The sequence below is a fragment of the Bos indicus x Bos taurus genome, chromosome 13 (assembly GCF_003369695.1).
Source record: "Bos indicus x Bos taurus breed Angus x Brahman F1 hybrid chromosome 13, Bos_hybrid_MaternalHap_v2.0, whole genome shotgun sequence".
Lineage (NCBI taxonomy): Eukaryota > Metazoa > Chordata > Mammalia > Artiodactyla > Bovidae > Bos > Bos indicus x Bos taurus.
The window spans coordinates 17,526,963-17,553,151 of record NC_040088.1 but is presented as its reverse complement, the minus strand read 5'-3'; the positions used below and the strand labels follow the sequence as shown (position 1 = coordinate 17,553,151).

The window sequence follows — 26,189 nt, the reverse complement described above, 5'->3', positions numbered from 1 at the left end:
TCAACCACTAGACCATCAGGGAAGTCCCCCAATTATTCTTTTTTATAGTGTGGCACTGACCCTCTTCCAATTGAGTGACGAGGTTTGTATTCCCTCGCCTAGAACCTGAGCAGCTTTTGTGACTGCCTCAACCAACAGAGAATGGCAGAGGTGACAGTGTGACTTCCAAAGCTAGGTCCTAAAAGGCAATATGACTGAAAACTCAATCTCTCTGTGTCTCTGTGTCTCTGAGTCTCTCTCTCTCTCAATCCACTTTCCCTTGGATCCCAGCCACCACGTTGGGAGGAAGCAAGGCCTCCCTCATGGGAGAGGCCACATGAAGGTGTTCCAATGAACAACTCCAGCTCTGGTCCCCACCAAGCCCTGGACATGTAAGAGAAGGAATTTTCAGATGATATAGCCTCTAGCCTTGGAGCTGTGCCCGCTGATGCTAAGCAGAGCAGAAATGAGCTGTCCCAAACTGCAAAATAAATATTGTTGTTCTGAGACACTAATTTTTGGGGTAGTTTGTTATGCAGCAATGAATAACTGGAATGCTCGTTCAAGGTCATATAACTTGGAAGTGGCAGGGCTGGGGTAGATTTGAACCGAGGGCCATCTAGCTTTTGACCGTGTTGTGCTGCACTGCTGGGTAGTGTTCAGCTCAGGCACACACTGTATAAAGTTCTACTCTAGAAGTCATGAAGAATTAAATGATTATAAGAAATAAATCAGATTGTAAGAAATGAAGATGCTGATCACCCAGTGGAAAAACAATTTATGTTCTCCCATTCAAGCAGCTGAACTGACCAACATGATGGAAACTGAATAGAGACTAAATCCTGGAAGGCTCCCAAGAGGAGGTGATTTTTTAAAAACTGAAATTTTTATTCCTTTATTAAAAGTGCTTTTATTTTTTGGCCACACCATGCAGCATATGGGATCTTAGTTCCCCAACAAGGGATGGAAGCCATGCCCTAGCACACCCCCCATAATAATAATAATGATAAGCTACAAAGACTTATTGTACAACACAGGGAATATAGCTGCTATTTTACAATAACTATAGATGGAGTATAACCTTTAAAAATTGTGAAGTCTTAACCACCGGGCCACCAGGGAAGTCCCAAAGTTTTTGTCCCTTATACAAACCACTGGCTGAAGAAGAGTTAGAGGAATTAGTAGGGGAACCTGCTTTAAAAAGAGTAGTCAGGTCAGCCTCTCTTTGGAGGTGACATTTAAAGTGAGTTATTCAGAGATCCAGAATAAGAGAATTCCAGGCAGAGAGAACCCATCTGACAGATGTTCAAGAAAGTGAGAAGGGCCATGTGACCAGCACTTGACGGCTGATGGACAGAGCTGGAGTGGACAGAGGGAGTCACAGCAGCCCTTGCAGGCCTTTATTCCTGATGCAGTGACAAGCCACTGGGGACTTTGGAGTAAGCCAGGGTGAGATGTAATCTGTGTTTTAAATAGATCACTCTAGCTGATGGCAAGAAGATGCTAGAAGATGGGGCATGGAGCTGTTGGACCAGCCCCTGAGAGGTCACGGTGGCTGGGATGAGGATGGAGGCAGTAGAGAGGGAAGAAGAGGGATGCTCCAGAGATCGCTTCTGGGAACTTTGAAGCCTTAGACACCCATGCATGGAGGTGAGGGATCAGAGAAATGAAGTTCAACTCCCAGGTTTTTGGCTTTTGTTACAGGACAAGTGGTGGTGTGGTTTAACGAGACAGGGAAAACAGCTTAGAGGTGATTGTGGGTAGAGAGACCAGGTTTAGAGATAGAAATTGAGAGTTCTTTCTGGGCCCAACTGAAAGTTCTTTGAAATGTTTTTGGAGACTTTCAAGGCATATAGGCAACAGACCTATGAGTGTGGAGCCCATGGTAACATGTGGTCCGGAGTCATGAAAGGTTATTAACAGTTAGATAATATTTAAATCCATGAGACCAGATAGGTCACATACAGAGACGGTCTATAGAGAGAGGAAAAACTGCCCTAGAACCAGGAAGTTAGGAATCCCTGGTTCTATCACAGATACAGAGAACAAACTAGTGGTTACCAGTGGGGAGAAGGAAGGGGCCTAAGAGGTACAAACTGTTTTGTAGAAAATAAGCTACAAGTGGAGTTCTCTTGTAGCCTAGTGGTTAGGATTCCAGGTTTTCACTGCCATGACCCGAGGTTCAGTTCCTGGTTGGGGAACTGGGATTCTGCAAGCCATGTGGCACACACCTCCCAAAATAATAATAATAATAAAGCAACAAGGACTTATTGTACAACACAGGGAATATAGCTACTGTTTTATAATACCCATAAATGGAATGTAACCTTTAAAAACTGTGAGTCACTATCATGTACACCTGTAACTTATATAATGCTGTACAACAAGTATACTTCAATTTAAAATAAAAAGTAAAATTTAAAAATGAAAAAAAATTGGTAGTTGTTCCCTCCAACTGTGGATGAGATTGGGAGAAGACAGGATGAGAGGGGCCTTCACAATTGCTTCCAGAACATCTATCATTAATTGTTCGAATCTTATTAAATAAAGCTACATCCATATATCATTTCTTTAATAAAGTAGAAAATTAAAAAAGAATCCACTAAAAAGTGGATAAGAGAGGAGACACCAGCCACAAAAGACAGCGGGGGAGCTGCCACTGAAGGAGTAAGTGTAAGAGAGGGAGAATCACTCTGTCAAATAGCAGAGGGGCTGGAGGAAGATGAGAGCAGAAAAGTGTGTCCCCCCCACCCCCAGCCTAGAGCAACAAGAGCAGGGGTGGTCAGGACAGATGTCAAAGGCCAGGGATTGAACAGTGATGAGGAGGTAGAGGTGGAGTGTGGGGAGAAGAGGATGGAGCCGTCATGGAGGGGATGGTCACGTCGAGAGGCAAGGGCAAGCGAGAGACGGATGAGGCAGAGAAAAGTGGAGAGCGACAAGTCTAGGGGGACCCCAGGGACTGGCTTCCAAAAGGAACAGAGGCTGTTCCTTCACTGTCCTGGAAGGAAGGCCGAAGAGATGGGTGAGATGCAGGTGGGTCTATCGGAAGGGTGAGGGAGGGACTGATGACTTCCATTTTCTCAAAGAGGAACAAAGTCACCAGCTGAGAGTGAGGTGCCAAAGGAGTGGCACTTGTGTGTGAGTGGGGCAAAGATGGCCCATTACAGGGACCAGAGCACGGAGATCAGAGCTCCCAGGATGCACGAGGGGTACATCATGCACCCATCCACAGCTCAGAGTGAAGCCAGTCAGCCCAGCAAGCCACCAGGTGTATTCTCTCCCTTTTCTCCTAATGTCTTAGGGTTTATTTTGCGAGGCGGAAACTGTGCCACACATCTCATTTTATATCTGCTTTTTTCACTTTACAGAGTAGCAGAAGCATCTTCCTGTGCATTTATGAACTCTTGGCAAACATCGCTTTTAATTCTTAGAAATAATGCACAGAGTGGATGTTCCATGGGTCGATTAACCTTTTCCCCTTGTACTGGACATTGAAATTGTTTCCTGGCGATGACTGTTGTCGTGCTAAAAGAGGTGGCGTGTGGGCTGGTGGAGAAAGGAGAAGGCAGGCTGCAAGGCAGAGCTGGGACATTCAACCCTCTGGCGTCTAGAATCTGATCGTGGAAGCTTTTCAGAAGCCAATTACATGTGATTTGGGCTTCCAGGTGGCTCAGATGGTAAAGAATCGGCCTGCAATGTGGGAGACCCAGGCTCCATCCCTGGGTCAGGAAGATTCCCCAGAGAAGGGAATGGCTACCCACTCCAGTATTCTTGCCTGGAGAATTCCACAGACAGAGGAGCCTGCTGGGCTACGATCCACAGGATCGCAAAGAGTCAGACACGACTGAACACACTTCGTGGCAATTAGCTTTCTTGCCAGGTCACATTTCTAGACTTAAGGACAAAGAATGGGACAGCAAGGCACATCTCACTGGCCTCCCAAAGTGCCCAAAGGTTCAGGAATCGAGTGTGGAGGAAAAAGATTTGGGAGTGGGGCCGTGAGAGCAGGAGGGCCAGACATGTGACCTCCAGGCTGTTAATAGTTCAAACACGTATTGCAACAGCCTTGTTTGAGATGGCAACAGGGCCCATCACTTGAGTGTTTTCCCCATAATATTAATACAAGTCCTTTCAGTATCCTATCTTCCTGGTTGGGGCGTTGCCCCAGGAGAACTGGTCATGGAGAAAGGATCTGGTGACCCAAGTCCTTTCCACCAAGGCCAGCAAGGGGTTTTTAGAAGCCAAGGGGTTCTAAAAGCCAAGGGGTTTTTACAGCCTCCCCACCACCACATCCCACATTTCCTGGATCCTGCAGAAAAGGGGCTACTTCCAGAACTGACCCTGTTTACCTGGAGGTCTGTGTGAAACAGCTGTAGCTCTGTACCCTGGTCCCCCAGCGGGCAGCTGGCCCGTCCGAGGGTGTGAGCCACCAAAGGGAGTGGGCTCACCCACCCCAAACAGGCTGGGGAACCCTTGCTGGGCATATTTTTTCATGACTTCCTGCCCTGCATGGAGGTCACTTGGTCTGGGACTGGCTGAAACCCCTTCTAACTTTGAGGTTCTGTGTTTCAACAGCAGCATTCACTAAAGTCCCACTATGAGCCTGGGACAGAGAACTACCTGAACCGAGAGCATGCCTACTGTGTGCCAGATACTGGGCTTCCTGTGCGTAACCTCACCCCACATCATGACAGGCCAATAAGAATCACCTCCCCTATGTGAGAGAAGGGAAACAGGACCAGAGCAGGGCGGCCTCTCCTCACCCGCCAAGCCCCAGGTTTCCCCTGAAGCACAAGGAGGTGGATGTGGCCCCACAGCTCGACCCTTTCCTGTAACATTTGCGCCCCTTAAGGGAAGTGCCTTCCATGATGGGCTTCAGGCACCATGCGGCGCTCAGTAGCTGTGGGTGAGAGGCTCCAGGAAGAGCCCAGGAGTTCGGTAAACCCCACCTCTTTGGGCTGGTAGGGGTAGAGCAGGGACCTGAGGTGACAAGCTCTTGTTTGTGGGATTTGAGTTTCTGATGGATTAAAATCACAGCCAGGTCCTTCCGGCTGAAACCGGAGCAGGCTCGGGGCCAGGGCATGCCACCCTCTGGGCAGGTATAAGAGCCAGGAGAGGAGGGCTGGAGCCTGGCTGGGGCAGAAGTGACAGCTGTCTGCCAGAGAACCAGGGTACAGAGCTAAAACTGCTTCGTACAGACCTCCAGGTGGACAGGGTCGGTTCCGGAAGTGGCCCCTTCTCTGTGGGATCCCGGAGATGTACTAGGGAAGCCATCAGGCTGGACGAGCTGGAAGAGGTCACCAGAGGTCGAGACTTGGCAAAGTGAGTACACTCCTGCCCTTCCCTGCCCCACTGAGCTACCTACCCCTGCAAGTGACCAAGTGACTGTGCCCAAGGTGCTCGGGTGGAAACTGAGTGGCCATTTGTCAGTGATTTGAGCCCTGAATCTCCCAAAGAGGCAGTCGGTCGGGGGATGGTCTTAAGCACTGCCACTTACCTAGTACCCATGGTGGCTCAAACGGTAAAGAATCTGCCTGCAATGCAGGAGACTCAGGTTGATCCCTGGGCTAGGAAGATCCCCTGGAGAAGGAAGTGGCAACCCACTTCAGGATTCTTGCCCAGAGAATCCCACGGACAGAGGAGCCTGGCGGGCTACAGTCCATGGGGTTGCAAAGAGTCAGACACGACTGAGCAACTAACACTTTCACTTTTTCACCAAACACCAGGCACCGTGTGTCATCTCACTGAACTCAGAACAGGAGGATGGAGACCTGGTTTTCAGCCTCCTGGTTCTTCAGGCATTGTTCAGTCGCTCAGTCGTGTCAACTCTTTGCAACCCCATGGACTGCAGCACGCCAGGCTTCCCTGTCCTTCCCTATCTCTCGGAGTTTGCTCAAACTCATGTCCATTGTGTCGGTGATACCATCCAACCATCTCCTCCTCTGTCGCCCACTTCTCCTCCAGCCCTCAATCTTTCCCAGCATCAGGGTCTTTTCCAATGAGTCGTCCCTTCAGGCATTACCTTCATTTATTTTTACAACAGCCCTATCAGGTAAACAAGTATTAGTATTTTACAGACAAGGAGACAGAAGAACAGAGATGTTAAGTAACTTGCCCAAGGTGACAGAGGATTTAGACTCCCTGACTCCAGAGTCTGTGCTCTTTTTACTGTGTTATATTATCCTGTGGCTGTGGTTAGCTCCTTCTTCAATTTTCTGAGTGGCAGTTTCTTTATCTGTAATTTAAGGATGTAAAACATGATGATCAGAAAGATATTACCTTGAGATTCCTGAAAGATATCCAGACATTGGTCAGCCTTAAGCTCTGGGAAGCCTCGTTGGAAACAGTTGGAAAAGCATGTGTGAACACCCTTTGATCCATTATTCAACTTTTGAAATTTATCATAAAAATATAATCAGATTTATGAACAAGAAAGTTTTTTATAATTTTGCTTATAATCACAGAAAATTATAAGCAAACAGAATGTCAAACATTTGAGAAATGATGTACATCCTGTCATGAAATAATATGCAGCCATTAACAATCACATGTTCATGGGACTTTCGTGGTGGTCCAGTGGCTAAGACTCCACACTCCCTATGCTGGGGGGCCCATGTTCAATCCCTGGTCAGGGAACTAGAGCCCACGTGAAATAAACAAAAAAAGATCCCGTGTGCTGAAACTAAGACCCAGCACAGCCAAATTAAATAAATCCATTAAAAAAAATCACATGTTCAAAGGGTACTGAATGTAATTGGAAATTTTTCTTTTGTTAAGCTTGACAAAGCACCTTATAAAGCAACACACTGTATGATCTATTTATAAATGTATGTATATACATTTATATGAAATAAATATAAAGGATGAAAAAATAAACCTGTAGGGGTTGAGTTTATTTTTAAGAGGTAGAATTATGAATATTTTTGTATTTTTCTTTATTCTTTTCTAAATTTTCTTTAGTAAATATGTATTGCTCTTTTAATTAGAAAAATGACTATTAAATATATATATCTCTGTTCTTTTCGTCTAGCTTGGCCTTTTTCAAGCTTCTGTTATAATGGCTTTGAGAGAAAACCGAATTGCATGCTGTCAGTCTTGTGAGGGCCTCTGAGACAATCTGGTCCAACATGTCATATGTGGGGAAACTGAGGCCCAGGGGTACATGGCACTTATGCAAGGTCACAGAGGGAAGTACAGGCCCCAGACACCCTGTCTGGGGCTCAGGCAGCCGCCCAAAGGTTACTGTCTATGGGCCTGAATTACAGCTAGAATTTATGGCTAACCTGCATTAGTTGCTAACTACAAGTATGGCCCTGAATGCCGAGCATAGCTGACCTCACAGACTCACTCATGGACAAGCTAGCCTGGGAGTGACAGGTGAGTGGCAGGTGAGAGAGAGCAAAGGGCAGCTGGGTGGGTGTGGAGCCAGCCAGGCGTGCCCCAGGCCCCTCCCTCTCGGCTCCAGGTCTCACTCAGCACTGCCTCCTCCCTGGCAGGGCTGAAGGCTCACTTACTGCCCCTGGCTGGGCTCGGACAGAAGAATGAAAAGTCTCCGCTGGCGTTACACTCGGCTGGTAAGAGGCCCAGCTGGGGCGGGGGTCGGTCAGGACAGGCAGGGGAGGTGAGCTCTCTGGCTGCGTGGGGCCTGGGCCAGGGTGCATACAGCTGGGTGGCCCCCTTCTGAGGCCCTCCCCAGCTGGCCCAGGGCTCAGAGCAGGGACTCAGGAAGCTGGGGCCTTAGCGCCCAGCCCTGTGGTTCCGGGACCCTCAAGGAGCAGACTACTGTCTCCATTCCTTCCTCCCTGGAGTGGGTGCCAGATGGAGCTCTGTCCAGAAGCCTGTCCAGTTAGGACTCTCTCCATAGGCCTGAACCTGGGGAATAGGAAAGCAGTGTCCTGTCCAACTCTTCTCCCCAAGGAGATCTCTCCTGATGAAAAGCCCCAAAGTCCTTGTGTGCAGGCATCATGTGCACGCGTGTGTGCACACACACACACACACACATGTTCTGGTACAGAGTGGCAGCTCAGTGATTGATTAAATGAATGAATGAATGAACACACCATTATACATGCCCACTGACACTCACATACAACATAACCCCAGCTCACACCCACACACACACTGAAAGGTAACATACAAAGTTACATTCAACACCTTCTCACGCTGATTTGCCTACACAACTCTATTTTAAGCCAACACATCACACACCTTCACACAAATGTGCATTTTTTTATCGAGGCATTTTTAATTTATCTTTATTTTTGGCTATGCTGGGTCTTTGTTGCTGCACAGGCTTTTCTCTAGTTGTGGCAAGCAGAGGCTACTTTCTGGGTGTGCTGCGCAGGCCTCTCTCTGCAGTGGCTTCTCTTGTCGCGGAGCATGGGCTCTAGGGCACACAGGCTTCCGTAGTTGCAGCTCACGGGCTCAGCAGTTGTGGCTCCCGGGCTCTAAAGCACAGACTAAGTAGTCTTGGTGCACAGGCTTAGCTTCTCCTCAGCATGCAGGATCTTCCTGGGCCGGGGATCAAACTCGTGTCTCCTGCATTGGCAGGTGGATTCTTATCCACTGAGCTACGAGGGAAGCCCTAAATGCGCATTTTATATGAACCTGTGCACTGTTTCACCCATGAGAAACATGCGTTCTTTCACCAGCTCAAAAGGCCTTCTTTCTTCCTTTGAGATAATAATAACATGGGGGTAATAAAAAGCCTACTCTGGAGAGTTCCCTGGTGGTCCAGTGGTTAGGACTCCACGCTTTCTCTGTGGAGGGCCCAGGTTCAATCCCTGGTTGGGGAACTGAGATCCTGCAAGACTTGTGGCACAGCCAAAAAAACAAAAAAGAAGCACATTCTTCTTAGGATTCTTGGGAAAATTCAGAGATTATGCTCACCAAGCATTTCACACGGGCCTAGTCAAGTGTGTCCTGTTACCTGTATATTCAGCCACTATTATATTATTATTTTTATTTCATGTACAAATGCACACAGTTTGGGAGCTGCCACCTGCCCTTCTCTCCTGCCTCCCAAGCTTAGAACACAATCCCTGGCATCCACTCTGGATCCAGAGCAACCAGGCAGACAAACCTCAGGGGCCCAAGGCCCCATCCAGTGGGCACAGCTGGAAGGGGCCAGGGAGGGAGCTGGCTGGCGGGAAGGACAGGGTCTGGCCTGTTGTGGACACTTCACAGCCTCCTCCGGCTGGACTGGCAGGGGCCCGGGGAAAGGGTGATGAGGTGGCCAAGGCTCTCAGGCTCTGGACATGTGGAAGCTCGTGTCTCCTTGTCTCTCAACTCACCAGGCCTCTGTGTGTCTTTACAGCCCAGCCAGGTGGAGGATGCTCTGTCTGGGGAGGAGGACAAGGAAGAGGAGGAGGAAAAGGAGGAGGAGACAACCCCAGCCCCAACTCCGGTTCCTGAACACCCCATGGTGCCCCAGCTGGCAGGAGCCAGCCAGGTTCTGGGAGCCTCAGAAATGAGTCAGGTTCGGGCACAGTCCATGGTACAAAGACTTCAGTCCTGCCCCACCCCAGCCAGGTCCAGGGACGCCTGGGGTCCCTCCTGCTCTGTCCTCTGCTCACTGTGTTACCTCGGGCAACTCACTTCTCCTCGCTGGGCTTTTCTGGTGAAATGAGTCAGTAATCCTAGCACCACCTTCTTCACTTCACCAGGAGGTTAAGGATATGGTGAACTAATCTTGACGCTTTAAGTGGAACCAGTCCTTGGGAACTGAGGCCAAAGCTGGGGTGGGAATGGGAGGATGAGATGGGGAGTTAGGAGGAGGCAGTCAGTATCTCGTCTATTCTTTGGTTGCTAGGGGCCATGATGGGCCTGACCTGAGTTCAAATCCTGGCTCTGCCACTTCCTCCCCATGTGGGCTTCCAGCAATTTGCTTCATCTCCCCGAACCTCAGCTTCCTCATCTATAAAATGGGAATAGTGATCCCTTTCTCTGAGGCCTCCTGCTCATTGGTGTTTCCATGGTGCCCCCTGGAAACATGAAAGTACTCCATAACCTGTAAAGCTTTGCCAACAAAGGTCCGTCTAGTCAAAGCCATGGTTTTTCCAGTGGTCATGTGTGGATGTGAGAGTTAGACTGTAAAGAAGGCTGAGCGCCAAAGAATTGATGCTTTTGAACTGTGGTGTTGGAGAAGACTCTTGAGAGTCCCTTGGACTGCAAGGAGATCCAGCCAGCCCATCCTAAAGTAAATCAGTCCTGAATATTCATTGGAAGGATTGATGCCGAAGCCGAAGCTCCAATACTTTGGCCACCTGATGCGAAGAGCCAACTCATTGGAAAAAACCCTGATGCTGGGAAACATTGAAGGCAGGAGAAGGGGACAACAGAGGACAAGATGGTTGGATGGCATCACCGACTCTATGGACATGAGTTTGAGTAAACTCTGGGAGTTGGTGATGGACAGGGAGGCCTGGCGTGCTGCAGTCCATGGGGTCACAAAGAGTCGGACACGACTGAGCGACTGAACTGAACTGAACCTGTAAAGCACAGGCTTGGGTGAGGGGTGGCTGTTTAACCTTAGTCCTCCTGGGACCCCAAGGATATGGAGCACCGAGGGTGGGAGGACCGGGAACCCTTGCTCACCCTCTGCTCTGTCCCCAGCTCAGTCTCCATCTGCCCCCAAGAGTCACTGGATACTCCTGGAGCCTGGCCTTCTGCACGTCAAGGGATGGCTTCAGTCTGCAGAGCCTGTACAGGCAGATGGAGGGCCACAGCGGGCCGGTGCTGCTGGTGCTGAGAGACCAGGACGGCCAGGTGAGCCATGCTGGGGGTGTCGGGGAGAGAGCTGTCACTAAGGGCTGATGGGTCCCCCGGGGCCTCTCCGACCCCCACAGCTCTGCCCCAGACTCCCCAGCCTGGAGGGGATCTCCAGCTCCCTGCCGGCTGCAAGCTACAAACTCTTCCTTCCAGATGTTTGGGGCTTTCTCCTCCTCGGCCCTTCGACTCAGCAAAGGCTTCTATGGTACTGGCGAGACCTTCCTCTTCTCCTTCTCTCCACAGCTGAAGGTGATGCTCTTTTTTTGTCTTTTCAAGAATTTTTATTTACTTATGACAGCACTGGGTCTTCACTGCTGTGTGCAGGCTTTCTCTAGTGGTGGCTAGCAGGGGCCACTCTCCAGTCTCGGTGCTTAGGTTTCTCATTGTGGTGGCTTCTCTTGTTTTGGAGCACAGGCTCTAGGGTGGGCAGGCTCAGTAGTTGTGGTGCATGGGCTTAGTTGCCCAGTGGCAGGTGGGATCTTAGTTCCCCGACTAGGGATAGAACTTATGTCTGCTGTACTGCAGGGAGGATTCTTAACCACCGGACCACCAGGGAAGTCCCAGGGCTGGTTTCTTTGTGTGCTTTCCTCTAGCAGCATTCAGCTCATCAGGTTCAAGCACAGACAGCATGGATGGGAGGGTCCAACCACGACTGGGGTTTTGCCAAGCTGATCTCCTGACTTTCTCCCAAAAAGTTGACTCCTCCTGCCATCTTCCCTGACAAAGTGAATGGCACCTCTGTCTTTCCTGCTGTTGAGACCAAAAATTTTGGAGCCCTTCTTAACGCTTCTTTCACACCCTATATCTGATGAGCTGTCAACAAACCCTGATGGCTCCTCCTTCTCTTTCTATCTCTACCCAGAATCTACCACTTCTCACAATGTCCTTTGCTGTCACCCTGGTTCAAGCCACCATCATTACTTGCCTGTGTCCCTGCTATAGCCTCCTAATGCTTCCGCCTTCAGTCATCACAGTACCTGGAGTGAGCCTTTTAAAAGGTAAGTCGAGGACTTCCCTGGTGGCCCAGTGGCTAAGACTCTGAGCTCCCACTGCAGGGAGCCCAGGTTCGATCCTTGGTCAGGGAACTAGATCCCACATGCCGCAACTGAAGATCCTGTGTGATGCAACTAAGACTCGGCACAGCCACAGCCAAATAAATGTTTAAAATAAATGAAGTCAGAACATATCACTCCTTGGCTCCAAGCTCCCAATGGCTTCTTTTCTCCCTCAGAGAAAAGCCAAAGTATTTTTTCAGAATCTGTTCTTATTTATTTGGCTGCATCCGGTCTTAGTTGCGACACGTGTGGCCTTTCACTGTGGTGCACAGGCTTCTCTGTAGTTGCTACGCAGGCTCAGGAGTTGCGGCAGTTGCTCCGAGGCACGTGGGGTCTTAGCTCCCCAACCAGGGACTGAACTCACATCCCCTCTGTTGGCAGTCAGATTCTTAACCTCTGGACCACCAGACAAATCCCGAGTCTTTAAAATAACCTACGGGTCTCTACGTCTTCTGGACTCTCTCTGATGTCATTTCTTGCTACTTTCCCTCTCCCTACACTGACCTCGGAGCTGCTTCCTAAACAAGCAAGCCTGTTCCGACCTCAGGGCCTTTAAACATGCTGTTCTCCCTAAGGTTCCCTCCACAGGATCTCCGTGTAAGTCAGTTCTCACTTCCTTCAGGACTCTGCTCAGATGTCACCCTCTCAGCAGGACCCTTCCTGCTGTTTACATTTATAGCACTCCAGCTGCTGGAAACTCTTATCGCCCTTCTCTACTTCTTTCTCCTAAGCATTTGTCACAGCTAACACAGTATTTATTTTACTTTTTAACCTGCCTCCTGCCACTAGAGTGGGAGTCCTAGGAGGCAGGAATTTTTGTCTGTTACATCACTGGTCTATCCAGTACCTAAAACAGTGCCTTGTGCTAAATGTAAAAACAAAACAAACAAACCAAAAAACCAAACTCTTGAATGGAATGATTTTTTTTTTTCCAGGCAATTGCTATGGTCTTCCCAGGCTATTATTATGGAATCTCATCTTTTCAAAAAATTGGTTAATTTTTGCCTGTCTTTGGTCTTCTGCATTCTGCGTTCTTCATGAATTCCCACCAGTTCCTTTACCCTCATTCCAAGAAGCATCATCTTAATTTTTTCTGTAGCAATGTTTATCTTCCTCCTTCAAGTCTGAAGGTCATGTACCTTGAGGAAAGTAGAGGAGGAGTTGAATAGTTCTGTCTTTTTGTGGTCACTTGTTAATATTATCTCTTCTGAGCCCAGGGCTTATCTTCAATTAGTCCGTTTCCTTGCTAAAAACCTTTTGGTTGCTCAGAGCACTTTTTGCAACTAATTACAGGCAATCATAGGCTATACTTTTGCAGCCCTTTAAAAATCTTTTTATTAGCTAAACTGACTTAAAAAAAATAGTATTCTATTTATTTTTGGCTGCGCTAGATCTTCATTGCTGCGCTCAGGCTTTCTCCAGTTGTAGCGAGCGCGGCCTACTCTTTAGTTGCGTTTGTTTGACTTGAGATCTCAGGCTCTCATTGCAGTGATTTCTCCTGTTGCTGAGCACAGGCTTTAGTGCAGGCTTCAGCAGTTGCGGTGTGTGGGCTTAATTACTCTGTGGCATGTGAGATCTTGCTGGACCAGGGATTGAATCTGTTTCCCCTGTGTTGGCAGGTGGATCCTTAACTGTTGGACCACCAGGGAAGTCCTAAATTGACTCTTGAATAATTTGTTCACTTAACATCTACACCATGTCTCAGGAATACTGCCAGAATCAAGACAGCCTTCATGGAACTTACATGTTACCAGGGCATATTGTCACTGAACAGGGCCTGGAAGGAAGGGCTACTTTAAATTTCTCTGGGACGACATTTCATCTGAAAGCTGAGCAGTGAGCCTTCTGAGGATCTGGGGGAAGAGCATTCTGGGCAGAGGGGTCAGCAAGACCCTGGAGCAGCAATAGCTTCAGGTCTCCCAGAACAGAAGGGCCAGAGTAGATGAAGTCCAGGCGGTAAAGGGGGAAAGAGGTTGGAGAGAAAATCAGGGCAGAGCACGCTGGGCTTTCGGCTGTTGTTAGATGCTGGATTTTATTCTCATTGTCAGGGCCATTGGAGAGCTTTAGCAGAGGAGGGCTAATATCTAATTTGATTTTTTAAAAATAATTATTTTTTGGCTGTGCTCACTCTTTGTCACTGCACGCAGGCTTTCTCTACTTGCAGTGAGCAGGGGCTACTCGCCAGTTGCAGTGCACAGGCTTCTCTTGTTGGGGAACACTGGCTCCAGGTGCTTAGTTGCCCACAGCATGTGGGATTTTCCCCCATCAGGGATTGAACCCATGTCCCCTGCATTGGCAGGTGGATTCTATACCACGGAACCACCAGGGGAATCCCTGATTTAATTTTGAATAGCTCACTGAGAGAGCACACATGGGCTTCGGGGCAGGAGACAGAGGAAGCAGAGACCCATTAGGAGGCTGTGATCCAGGAAGGAGTGACTGGCGGGGACAGAATTGGTGGTAGTCAGGGTGTCTCTTTGGGGTGGGGATCGAAACACTTGTTGGGTGTGAAATAGCACTGAGGGTGTGCAGGCTTAGTGTTAACTCCAGTGAGAGGAGGAAACAGTTAATGGTAGAATCAGGGCCTGGCTCCTGATGTGGACTTTTCCTCTCCTCTCTCCAGCTTCGGAAGCAGGAAGCCTCAGAGGGTTCTGGTCTATTCCTAGAACAGAAGGGCTTTGGGGCTGTGGGAATTCAGACTGGAGGGCAAGAGGAGGTGAACTCCAGGGAGACGGAGAGAAACTGCGAGTTAGGAGCCTAGAGTAGCTCTGGTGCCTTAGTCGGGGCTTGGAGGTTGTTTCCTTCACCACACTGCCACCCAGTGGTCCAGAGTAAAACTGCATGAGCAGGACTCCACCAATAACGAGGTTTCTTATCACAGGTCTTCAAGTGGACCGGAAGCAACTCTTTCTTTGTGAAAGGCGACTTGGATTCTCTGATGATGGGCTGTGGCAGGTGCGTGTCCTACTCTTCCCTAGTCTTGAGTCTCGAGGTGGTCTGTACTCTGGTCCTTTCCCCTGTCTGGAAATGCTGGGTTAGGCAACCCCAGACAAAATGGGGGAGGCTGCTGGTTAACCTTCAAGAATCTCCTCTCGATAGATATTGTGGCACTGCCTGGCCTCCCAGCCAACCCCCTAAACTCTGCTCTAAGTCAATACTGAGAGGTGAGGATGGCGTGAAATGTCCCCCAAAGTGTTTACTTGGTGACAGCATGTGTGTGTGTGTGTGTGTGTTGGGGGGTGGGAAGTGGAGTGTGTTTTACACGGTCAATCTTGCCTCTGGTGTGACCTGCATATTCAGGCAGACTAAGTCTTATCCTGAGGGCACAGATGACAGCACTGCTTGATTAGCACAAGTTCTTCGCTCTCCCAGCTGTCTGAATAGCCTCCACAGACAGGTGGACTGACACAGTCCCCACCAGCCGCTGCCAATTTGCAGTAACCCACTTCCCAGCTCCAGCCTAGGTTTGCTGTCAAGAGGGGACTAGAACGGACGCCCTGGTCTGACGTGTTCTGGGCTTGGAGTCCAAGTTTATGAGAGTCCGTCCTTTGGTTAAGGCATTGCCATCTTAATGTTCTTAAGGTTCGAAAACTGGTCTGTGGTGATGGTTGCTCCACTGTATATGTGTATCAAAATCATTGAATTGTTTAAAAAAAAAAAAAGCTTGAAACCCCATGGGGGACAATGTGTGAGTCCTTAACAATTTGGGACAAACTGGTTTCAGAGGAGATGAGACTAAGGCAGAGCAGTCACGGTGTGGCCAAGGGCTGCTGGGGCAGGTCTGAAGGGTGCTGGAGGGAGCTGTGCCAAAACTCTCCTCTCTTTAGTGGCCGCTTTGGGCTGTGGTTGGATGGAGACTTGTACCGTGGGGGGAGCCACCCCTGTGCGACCTTCAACAATGAGGTACTGGCCCGGCAGGAGCAGTTCTGCATCAACGAGCTGGAGGCCTGGGTCCTGAGCTGAGGCCACGGCGGGCAGCTTCCTGAGGCAACAGGCGTTCAGACCTGCCCCCGGATGCTGACGAGGCTGCGCTCAGCCAAGGGAGCCCGCTCCATCCGAAACACAGATGGAGAAGTGTCCGGTGTGGACTGTGGCTGAGAGCAGCCTCTTGGCGCCTGAGGACCAAGACAGCTGTGGAGACAGGCCACATTCTACTGAGAGGGAATTTGACGGAGTAAAAGACAGTTATACCTCACCCGAGCAGCACAAAATTCCTCAGGAAAATGATCCTTTTAGAGAGTACACAGTTAATGTGTGTTTATTGTAGAAAAACCAGAAGATGTAAAAAAATTAAAATTGACTAAAATTCAACCATCCCCTAAAACACTAACATTTTCATGTATATCCTTCCAGACAGTTTTCCAAGGAGGTGTATAGGATTCTTCTCTATATACTTTGGACATTATTTTAAAGAATATTGTCAAACCACAGACACCTAACTCAAGCAGTGAAATTAATAAAGACTCCAAAATAGCATTCTTCTTTTCCAGAAAACTGACCAGTCTGCTACCACTGTGCTGGGTACTTGAAGATCTGTTATTTAATTCCACAAGGAAAATATGAAAGCAGCAAATGAACTATATGCACATTTGGGTAAAGAAGCTGAAATTCTGTAGATTCGGGAACTCAGGGAGATTAAACAAAAAGGAAGGGTATTTTTTCTGGCAAAAGAGGAACTTAGAAAAACTAAAAAAGAAAAAAACCCACAACCCATGCTAGAGCCTGCCTCCTGACAGAATAAGATTCTTTATCACGCCATTACTTGCCTTTATTGAATGAGGAAAACGAAGTAACATAGGGCCTGTTAAAACCATCCCCTCAGAAGACCCAGCACAGTACTGAGGTACACTCCTAGACCAAACACAGTTCTTTTGCATAAAAGGGTCAAAACTGGGCACATGAGTGTGAAAGTCACTGAGGAAGACACCACTGATTTCAAGACAGAGATACATTCATGAAGCTTTATTGCAGCTGTTTCCCTCACCAGGATGAAGTGACCAGGCACTTGAACCTGCAGTCTTATTTACATTCTCAAGGTGACAAAGCTCAGTAACTCTAGAGGCCAAGCTGTTAATGTTAAAGGCTCCCTTTTAATACAATAGTGAGGATGCTTCTTTTTTTTTTTTTGATTTTTTTTTTTTTTGAAGATGCTTCTTAAGAAAAATTTAACCTTGTCAATGGCAGGTGGTTCCCATAATTAAAACAGTTGCAAAGAGCATAAAGTGCAGCTGCCAAAAAGTAACAAAAGATGCAAACAAAACAGATTCAAGTTGTTCCTCAGAGAGCACAATGATACACTCTGAGATGACAAAATTCCAGAATAAAACAATGATGTAAATGGAGGAGTGGCAAAAATCAAGCAATCTTTGCAGAGAAACATTACATTCTTGACCTTGGGCCTGGACACATGAAGTCTGAGGTGGAGGATTCCTCCCACTGGCCGTTTTGGAAGCACCGTGGCCAAAACGGACATGACCTGGTACCATGACCACTTCCTTTGGGCTTCTAGGAGCCCACTGTATCCACATCCCCATCACACAGCACTGTGGTGGGAGAGGAGCACGGTTTTAACTACTCTAGGAATTAGGGTCAACTCGATTATCTACTGGGGGTGGGAGAGGGGTGACAGAGCAGAACAGCAGACATTCCAAACGCTTGTCACCCTAGTGTCAACAGAGGAGCACCTGGTGACACAGTGGACGGTGGCAGCACCCCCAAGATGTGGGGGGTGATCTTCTGCCCTGTGATCTGAGCTCCTCCCTGCTCCCTCTTGCTCTGACCCAGAGCCAAGGCTGGCTCCCCACGCCCAGGCTGCCAGGGAGGCTTCTGTAAGGGTGTGGTGAAGTACAGGATGCCAGCACTCACGACTGCACTCCCCACGGACCTGCCTCTGGCAGCGGCCGGATTTAGCTCTAACTCCAGAATCTGTTTAGCTCAGGAGCACTGCTCAACCACAGTGGTGGCTACTCCACTCCTGGAGGTAGAGACACAAAGGGGAACCTGGAATTCACTGGGTAAATCACTTTGTCTCAGCATAGGCAGCCAGTCTTTGCCCTGAAACTCATCAAATGCACTGAACTGGCAAAAATGAAGCCCCAGCTCTGAGCAGCCCTGAGGGCGGTTCCTCCGATCAGCACCCAAGTGAGGGGCAGAGGTCGGAGTGGGGGGGCGGGGGCGGTGAGCTGCTTTCTCCAGGCTGGGCAGTGGTGGAACCCTCAGGGAGGGGGCAGTGAGCACTCAGAAGAGAAAGAAACCCACACGGGCTGGAGCCACAGCTGACCCAGAGGACAGCCTGGTTTGGGGAGTCCCTCTGCTACTGGAGCTAGGGGGTCTCCTATAAGGCAGTTTTATGTCCCATTTCAGAGGAGGCCAGCACCCTCAGATCTTTTCAACAAATCAATCAGGCCTCTCATTGAAGAGCTGGAGCCCCTTCGTGGCCCTCCTATACTGTTGACCCCAACCTGGCAGTTTATGGGGGGCTAAAAGGGTGAGGGGAGGTACCTTTCACTAATATTGCAATCACTCAAGGAAAGCTAGCCTCAAATTCAGGGTGATGGGCACCTCCTCAGGGGGCCGGAGTTTCACGTACTGTTTTTAACCACGGCTGTTCATGACAACCCCAACTGCAAATTCCAATGTGCGCCTTTGTCTTATTTCCACATTTTTTAAAAAACAATCTTATGTCATAAGAGTTCAAAGTACTTAAAAAAGCTGTTAATTCTAAGAAAATAGACTGCTAAAGAAGAAAGACTGATTAATATTAAAAAGAGGCAAGGCAGCGCTTTCCATAGCTCATGTTAATAAGGTCTGCCTAGTACCTGTTCCTCTGGATAAAAATGACTTAGTATGTGCGTACATTCAAGATATAAAATATAAAGCACTAGCTGTCACTCCATTTGTAGACCTCTGTGATCAAATTCCCTAAATTAATTGTGCTGGGGGAGGAGGGAAAGGGCATGGGAGGGGCTTTTTGTAAACAATCGAGTGTAGACATTCACATCGAGTCTCTTGGGAAAAGCTGGGCTTTGACTTTGGCCGCTTCCTGGATGCCAGCTGAATTCCACTCCGATTTCCGAGGTGTTATAAGCGGGGCTACAACGTCACCATCCTGTCAAAGACAGAGTAACTAGGAATAGAGAAGAAAGCCAGTTCTCGTGGTTTTGAGCGAATGTCTCAAACACACATACCCTCGTCCTGCAGATAGCCTGCTTCTGGACAGACTTACTCTTGGGAAACCCTGGATGGTGTATATGCTAAATTAGAGACGCACGGTCCTGGGAAGGGAAGAGCTTTCAGAGCAAAAGCCACCACGCCAGTTCTTTTCACAGATGGCCAGAAGCAGCACGTGGCCCAGCTCAGTGACCCCTTCCCTTCATGCAGCTTCCGGGGACGCACCTTGTCCTGGTTTTCCAGGGAAACATGGAATGTGCTGGATCCTTGCTGGACCCTCTTAGTCTCCCCTGTAACAAATGGCCCAGGTCTACAAGATGGCAAACAGGGGAAAGATAGTGTGTACCTGTGGAACCTGACCTTTGCTGTCACTTTGGCCTCAGCCTCCTAGATTCCACCCAAAACGAGGGTTGGTGTTGAAGTGAAGCGACACTACAACTGGAAATCAGAGTGTAAGAAGCTAGGCCCTCCAACGCCTGACTCTATCCTGAACTGTTTTTGAACTCATGGCTGGATTCTCTAGGCTACATGAGGGTACAGGACTGTCAGAGCCTTTACTGCACAAGGAAGAGAAGGCTGGCATAGAACACTGTGGGCCTCACATGCCTACTTGCTCTCAGATCCACTCTCTGCCTCCCTCTGCCCTGCTCTGCATAACAGGAGCGGCTCTTGTGAACAACGTCTCCCAGCTCCCCTGCCTACTGGCCTCCAGTCAGGTTGGGCTAGTGGGAGGCACTGGTGGGAGATTGGAAGAGAGGTGGGAAGAGAAGTCAAGGTGCTTCTCCTATGAGTTCTCTGGTCGGGTACAGTGGCCGTGACTCTGCTGTAAACGCTGACCTGAATGTGTAACTCTCCTGCTTAAAACACCCCAACGGCTCCCATTGCTCCAGGGCTCCTGGCTTACAGGACTATGCACAGAGCCCAGATCTCACCCCTAAATGCACCTACTTTTCTGTCACCTTCCAGTCCCCCACCCTCTTTACCCAGTTGACTCCTCATCCATCCTTCAGGTCTCAGCTTCCAAGCCCTTTTTTAAAAAATTGATTAATTTTTGGTTGTGCTGAGTCTTCATTGCTGCACACGGGCTTTCTCTAGTTGTGGCGAGTGGGGTCTACTCTCCAGTCGCAGTGTATGGGCTTCTCACTGTGGTGGCTCCTCTAGTTGTGGAGTGCGGGCTCTAGAGCACTGGCTCAGTAATTGTGGTACACGGGCTTACTTGCCCCATGGTACGTGAGATCCTCCCAGGCCAGGGATTGAACCCGTGTCCCCTGCATTGGCAGGTGGATTCTTAACCACAGGATCACCAGGGAAGTCTTTCCAAGTCCTTCTTTAAGTGAGTCTTTCCCAACCAACCAACTCTGGCATAAACCCTTCACCTTTTTGCTCCTCTAAGACTGTACACACTGCTCTGACCCCAAAGTACTTACGCACTACTGTGATTATTATTTACTTGAGTTTTTATTGTCCCCAACTAGAGCGAGACCCTCGGGAACTGTCTCACGTCCTGTTCCAAGCCTGGTCCCGGACACAGGACCTGAGGGAACACTCATTCCCTGAAAGAATGTATCTGGATTTAGGGTCCAACTTGAGTCGCTGAACTTGAGTAGCGTCTTGTCTCTCTGTTTCCAGTCTCTCCATGTGCCAGTCTATCTGTCGCTAGAGTCTTCCTTTCTCATCAGGGGTTTAGTCTCCTTAGAAGCTATAGTTCTTAAGATGGACATACTTCCTATATTCCCACAGGTCTAGCTAGAGATAAAAGCCCAGAAGTAAATAATAACTACAGCATGGACTTCCCTGGTGGTACAATGGACAAAAATTTGCTTGCCAATACAGGGGACATGGGTTCAATCCCTGGACCAGGCTGGAAGATCCCACATGCCATGGAGCAACTAAACCCATGCACCACAACTACTGAGCCCGTGCATCACAACTCCTGAAGCCTGGGCACCTCGAGCCTGCACTCCACAACAGAAGCCACTGCAATGAGAAGCCTGTGCACTGCAATAACGAGTAGCCCCTGCTCACTGCAACTAGAGAAAGCCTATGCACAGCGATGAAGGCCCAGTGCAGCCAAAAATAAATCAATAAAATTAAATTTAAAAATACATAAATAATAAAAAAAACATAAATAAAATTGCTAAAAGAAAATAATTATAGCAGCACGGTAAGTCTTGAATACTCTCGGCAATTCCCTCCCCACTGTGCATAAGAATAACTCTTAGCTGATTATCAGTGCTTCTCCACAATCAAGCCAATTCCTTCTGTGTGCCCTGTCACCTCAACAATATGACTTTTCTCCTCCAGTCAGACCAGTCTCTTCATAGCTCCCAAACACACCCGACTTGTTCCAGTTTCATTTTTGTGTAGCTCTCATTTCTCTCTGCTACTCATCCAAACACAATCCAGCTTTTGGATCTAGAAGAATCCTCCCTCCTACCTGACAGCTCTCTCAACTCTGAATACTAAAAGACTTCCCTGTGTCCCTCCCTCTGGCATTTGACAAAGATCTGATATACTGGGCTACTCTTTCACATCTAACCTTTCACTTTTGTTTCCTTCAGTATCCAATGCTTGGGGGTTAAAGCAGGCAGGGTGCTGTGACAGACAGTACTAGACCAGGAAGCAGAATGCTGCTTCCGACCTACCTACCAATCATTTGTTCAATCAACAACTATCAATGTTCTCTGTGCCAGGCATCCACCATGTGCAGGTCAATAAAGGACCATTTCAACAACATTCTCTATGGGATTGGCAACTAGTGAATTTAAATAGGTTACAAGTTTGGAAATGCTGAGTTTACTCAGCATTGGGAAAGTGATTCTACTAATAAAGTGAGCAGGAATTAACCGGGTTTAGGTAGGAAACAAAAGAATTACAGGTAGAAGAAACAGGTCTGAGGCACAAAGGACAGAAACTTGTCTGCTAGTTCTAGTAACACTGAAGTCACTGGTGGTCTTAATGAGAGTAGATTTAATACAGGCCAAGACCTTGGAGATATTGCAATACATGCAAAGTATAATAAAATGACTGGCAAAACTACCAGGGTGTAAAACAGACAGCTAGTGGGAAGCTGCTGTACCGCACAGGGAGTTAAGCTCCGTGCTCTGTGATGACCGAGGCGGGTGCGACGGGGGTGAGTGGCAGGGAGGCTCCAGAGACGGGATTTATGTTTACATAGAGCTGATTCACGTTGTTGTACAGCAGAAACTAACACAGCATTGTGAAGCAATTATACTCCAATTTTAAAAATAAAAGATTTAAAGGGCAGCTTAATGTGGAAAAACTTTTTTCCCCCCCAAATCAAGTCAAATGACTATTATTTTCTTTTTGTTTTATATTGGAGTACAGTTGATTAACAGTGTTATGTCAGTTTCAGGTGTACAGCAAAGTGATTCAGTTATTCATAAATACGTATCTGTTTGTTTTCAAATTTAAGTTGTTACATACTACTGAGCAGAGTTCCCTGTGCTATACAGAAGGTCCTAGGTCTTTGCTGGTTATCCATCTCAAATATGGCAGTGTGTTCATGTCAACCCCAAACTCCCTAACTATTCCTGTCCGCCCCCATCCTTCACCCATGGTAACTGTAAGTTCATTCTCTAAGTTTGTGAGTCTGTTTCTGTCTTATAAGTAAGTTCATCAAACGACTATCATTTAAATGAGAACTTTTCAGAGGGAAGTAAAGATTGCTTGTGGCTTTTACTTAAAATTTCTGTGATGCATGTGAATAATAAGTCACCCACCTGTGGCTTGGTGAAGTCATTGATTAAGCACCAATGGACGAAATGCTGTCGTGCAGCAAACAGAGTCTTTTCATCTGTCTTCTTACAGTAAACTCGAATCAGCTGCTCAGCAAATGTCTCTGGCAAAAACTGAGAAACCTTTTAAAGAAGGAAAGGTTTCACTGTCACCCTGAATTCACATGCTGAAGAGAGATCAGCTGTTCCTAAGCTCTGCGCTCGATGTGGTATTAAACACCCCATGTTGTCTTGGTACTTTATACCAATGATTATCCAAAGAAAAGAATTCAGGGTAACTGTCATACTGCACGATGTCCCATAATTTTATGTTCATCAATATGAAAGGTTTGTATGATATATGAAGACTACAGACTCTCTCACAGAAGATATACAAATAAGCACATTTAACTTAGAGGACTTCAACCATGATATTCCTGTCCCACCAGACTTATAAATTACCTTCTAAACCAAAAAAACGGAGCTTTCTTCAAGTTCAGCAAACAGGAAAAACTGGCTGTTAAGATGGTCTAGTCTATGAAAATCATGTATACTTTAAAGATATGTTTCTGTTTCTTTTTTTAAAACTGTATACATTGACTTCAGAGCCTAACCTGCATGTAAACTGCAACTTTACTACAAAGATTTGCCAAATGCCACTGTAAGTAGTTACCTGGTTTCTAGTAATCATGACTGCCTTGCTGAGGTCACTCTTACAATAGAAGCGAACATGATCAATAGGATTCTTGTCTTCCATCCCATAATCCATGTTGATAACCTTAATACAAGCAATAAGTGAGTGATCATGTACATAACAGCAATGAGAATTTAATTCAGGATTGTGAGGGTATCACAAGAAACGAAGCTGCACTCTCTGGAGAAGTAGGAGCCCTGCTGGAGTGGCTCATAGTGGAACGACAGGAGTTCTGGTGCATGACCCATAGATTTGAAATCTGGGTGGAGTAAGGAGAGACATTTTGTGCTTTCAACATAAGTAGGGTATAAAGTCAATATCCACTATGTGACAGACATGTGCCAGGCACTGTTGTGCAGAGATACAAGGACGTTTGATAAAATCCCAGCCCCTACAGACCACATGGCCTAGACTAAGGTAGAACAAATAATTATAAAAGTAATTACTGGGAATTCCCTTGCTACAGTACAGTGGTTAGGACTTGGTGGTCTCACTGCTAGGGGCCTGGGTTTGATCCCTGGTCAGAAGACTAAGATCCTGCAAGCTGTATGGTGGTGTGGCTAAAAAAAAAAAAAAAGCTACCAAGGAAAAGCAAATGGTGCTGTGAAACTTTGTGACCTGAGAACCTAGTAGTCTGGGGCTCCTAGGCAATGAACCCACTCCAGTACTCTTGCCTGGAAAATCCCATGGACGGAGGAGCCTAGTGGGCTGTGGTCCATGAAGTTGCTACAAGTCAGGAACAACTGGGTGACTTCACTTTCACTTTTCACTTTCCTGCATTGGAGAAGGAAATGGCAACCCACTCCAGTGTTCTTGCCTGGAGAATCCCAGGGACGGGGGAGCCTGGTGGGCTTCCGTTTATGGGGTCGCACAGAGTTGGACATGACTGAAGCAACTTAGCAGCAGCAGGCAATGACTAGAAATATTCTCCTGGGAAAACTGATTTTACTAATAAAGTGAGCAGAAATTAACCAGGCTTAGGTAGGAAAGAAAAGAATTTTAGGCGGAAGAAACAGCTCTGAGGCACAAAGGACAGAAACTTGTCTGCTAGTTTTAGTAACACTGAAGTCACTGGTGGTCTTAGTGAGCAGTTTTAATACAGGCCTAGACCTTGGAGATATTGTAATACATCCCAAGTACAATATGATGACTGGCAATAAAATGAATAGAGCTGTATAGTGATAGTGACAGAAAAGCAGTTTAGAAGTAGAGGAAAATGGACTTTCCTGATGGTCCAGTGTTACAGCTCTGTGCTTCCATTGCAGGGAAAAGGTTTGGTCCCTGGTGGGGGAAGTCCCGCATGCCACATGGCATGGCTTAAAACAAACAACAATAAAACAAAAAAGAAGTCGAGAAATAAAAGAGAGACGACAACTCTTAGAAGTTTGGTTGTTAAAGAGAGGCAAGAGGGGAGAATATGGAGTGGACCGTGGTACCCAGGAAAGGTAAGGGGACAAGCTGGAAGAAAGGAAGGAGACAATAAACTGAAGTTCCCAATGAGCTAGGAACAAGAAAGTAAGGAAGAAAGGAGTTTGTGTACAGAGATGGGATGCTTAAATTAGTGAATTTTAGAGGAAGGGCCTTTTTCAATGTCAATAAGGTTCAGAGTGCATAATCTGCTGAGTGTGCTGGATGAGGTGGAGGGGATAAAGTCATTGAGGTTGAGGATACGGAGATCAGAGCTGGTGTCATGGGACTATGAAGCCTCTAAAGATGATGGCAGGAACTGGAGTGAGTGGAGGGCTTTATACCATACCAAAATCTTCAACCAAGAGGACAGGAGCTGGTTTAAGGATGGCAGTCTCAGAGGAACAGGGATCTTGCATGGGGTCTGGAGATGGTAGTAGGGAACAAAAGGACTGATGACCAAGATCTCTTGACCCTGAGGAATGTGCTTTTCCTGAAAGAGCTGCAGGGGAATAAGCTTCTCAGGGGACAGCAGGCTGCATGCAACAAAGGCAAAGAGATAGTGAAGAGGCTGAAGATACAGGTGCATTAATTATGGAATGGAAATTCCTAAGGGCTTCAGGGATAAGTTCAGGACAAGGGAAGAAACTGGAAGTGAAATAACAGGAAGAAATAGAGTAATGTGGCGAGGATAGTGCAAAAAAAAAAAAAAGAACAGATGATGAGAGGGGCTTTTCCTGTGAGTGGTGACAGAAGAAAACCAGTATATGAGCTTTGGTGGCGACGCTCCCTGTGAGAAGCGTGGACATCTGAGATTCAGCTGTGGGCCAGAAGTGAGCCCAGCATCTGCAGTACATGGCTGACCCTCCCATTCTGTGTGGTCCACTGGCTCTGAGAGCTGCATCCCTCTGACGTGAGGGAGAGCTGCTCAGTCCTCCCCATGATCCTGGGGCTGGTGCTGTCACAGGCCCCCGTGTAGTGCCATGTGCGAGAGCCCTGATGCAGCCTTGACATTTTTACCCATCATGATGAGGCATGAATACTAATCAAATTTTCAACCATTTTACAAGTACTCCTAGCTCTTAGGTATTTATTTCCTTGGCTTTAGAATTGGAATAAAAGGTAATCCTCATTTTCTCTACAATGTACTGTAAATTCCTCCTTTAAGCAGATTTATTGAAACAGTTATTCTTCCAGAGGGCAATGTTGGAGACCCCATTCTTTAAGGGCTCTCGGGCTCAGTGGGTGTGGCTTGTGGGCTCTAAAGTGTGGACTCAGTAGTTATGGTGCTCGGGCTTAGTTGCCCCCTGGCATGTGGATTCTTCCTGGAGCAGAGATCGAGCCAGTGTCCCCTTGGCAGGGAAATTCTTAACCACT

The 26,189-nt window shown here is 47.7% G+C and overlaps 2 protein-coding genes and 1 non-coding gene across 6 annotated transcripts in view; 2 read left to right on the top strand and 1 right to left on the bottom strand.

The window, feature by feature from the left end:
• The first annotated feature begins 4,795 nt into the window (after positions 1–4,795).
• TLDC2 (TBC/LysM-associated domain containing 2) lies at positions 4,796–17,043 on the top strand. Of its 2 annotated transcripts, XM_027558606.1 has the most exons (7): positions 5,112–5,301; positions 7,476–7,553; positions 9,296–9,457; positions 10,594–10,746; positions 10,903–10,998; positions 14,686–14,759; positions 15,632–17,043. In XM_027558606.1, exons 2-7 carry the CDS (start codon positions 7,521–7,523, stop codon positions 15,765–15,767), a joined length of 654 nt encoding a protein of 217 aa, XP_027414407.1. In that variant the 5' UTR covers positions 5,112–5,301; positions 7,476–7,520; the 3' UTR covers positions 15,768–17,043. The 2 variants fall into 2 exon arrangements, with proteins under 2 accessions (XP_027414406.1, XP_027414407.1); XM_027558605.1 differs by lacking the exon at positions 15,632–17,043 and having other exon boundaries at positions 4,796–5,301; positions 14,686–15,625.
• Positions 5,990–26,189, bottom strand: part of SAMHD1 (SAM and HD domain containing deoxynucleoside triphosphate triphosphohydrolase 1) — a 67,367-nt gene continuing 47,167 nt past the window's right edge. The window contains exons 14-16 of one of the 3 annotated variants that reach the window (XM_027558602.1): positions 23,385–23,489; positions 22,718–22,855; positions 5,990–6,214 (exon numbers count right to left, since the gene is read on the bottom strand). In XM_027558602.1, coding sequence (XP_027414403.1) covers positions 6,158–6,214; positions 22,718–22,855; positions 23,385–23,489 — 300 coding nt within the window. In that variant the 3' untranslated portion in view covers positions 5,990–6,157. Of the gene's footprint in view, positions 6,215–16,751; positions 18,931–22,717; positions 22,856–23,384; positions 23,490–26,189 lie in introns of those variants that run through there. The other 2 variants (XM_027558601.1, XM_027558603.1) reach the window with 2 other exon arrangements.
• TRNAE-UUC lies at positions 8,702–8,774 on the top strand. Its single transcript has one exon. It is a non-coding gene; the product is annotated as a tRNA-Glu (tRNA).

Coding starts and splice junctions, on each gene's coding strand:
- TLDC2 (XM_027558605.1), top strand. CDS start 7,521: ATGAAAAGTCTCCGCTGGCGTTACACTCGGCTG. Junction 9,458..10,593: donor GAGCCTCAGAAATGAGTCAG/GTTCGGGCACAG, acceptor CTCTGTCCCCAG/CTCAGTCTCCATCTGCCCCC. Junction 10,999..14,685: donor CCTTCTCTCCACAGCTGAAG/GTGATGCTCTTT, acceptor TTCTTATCACAG/GTCTTCAAGTGGACCGGAAG.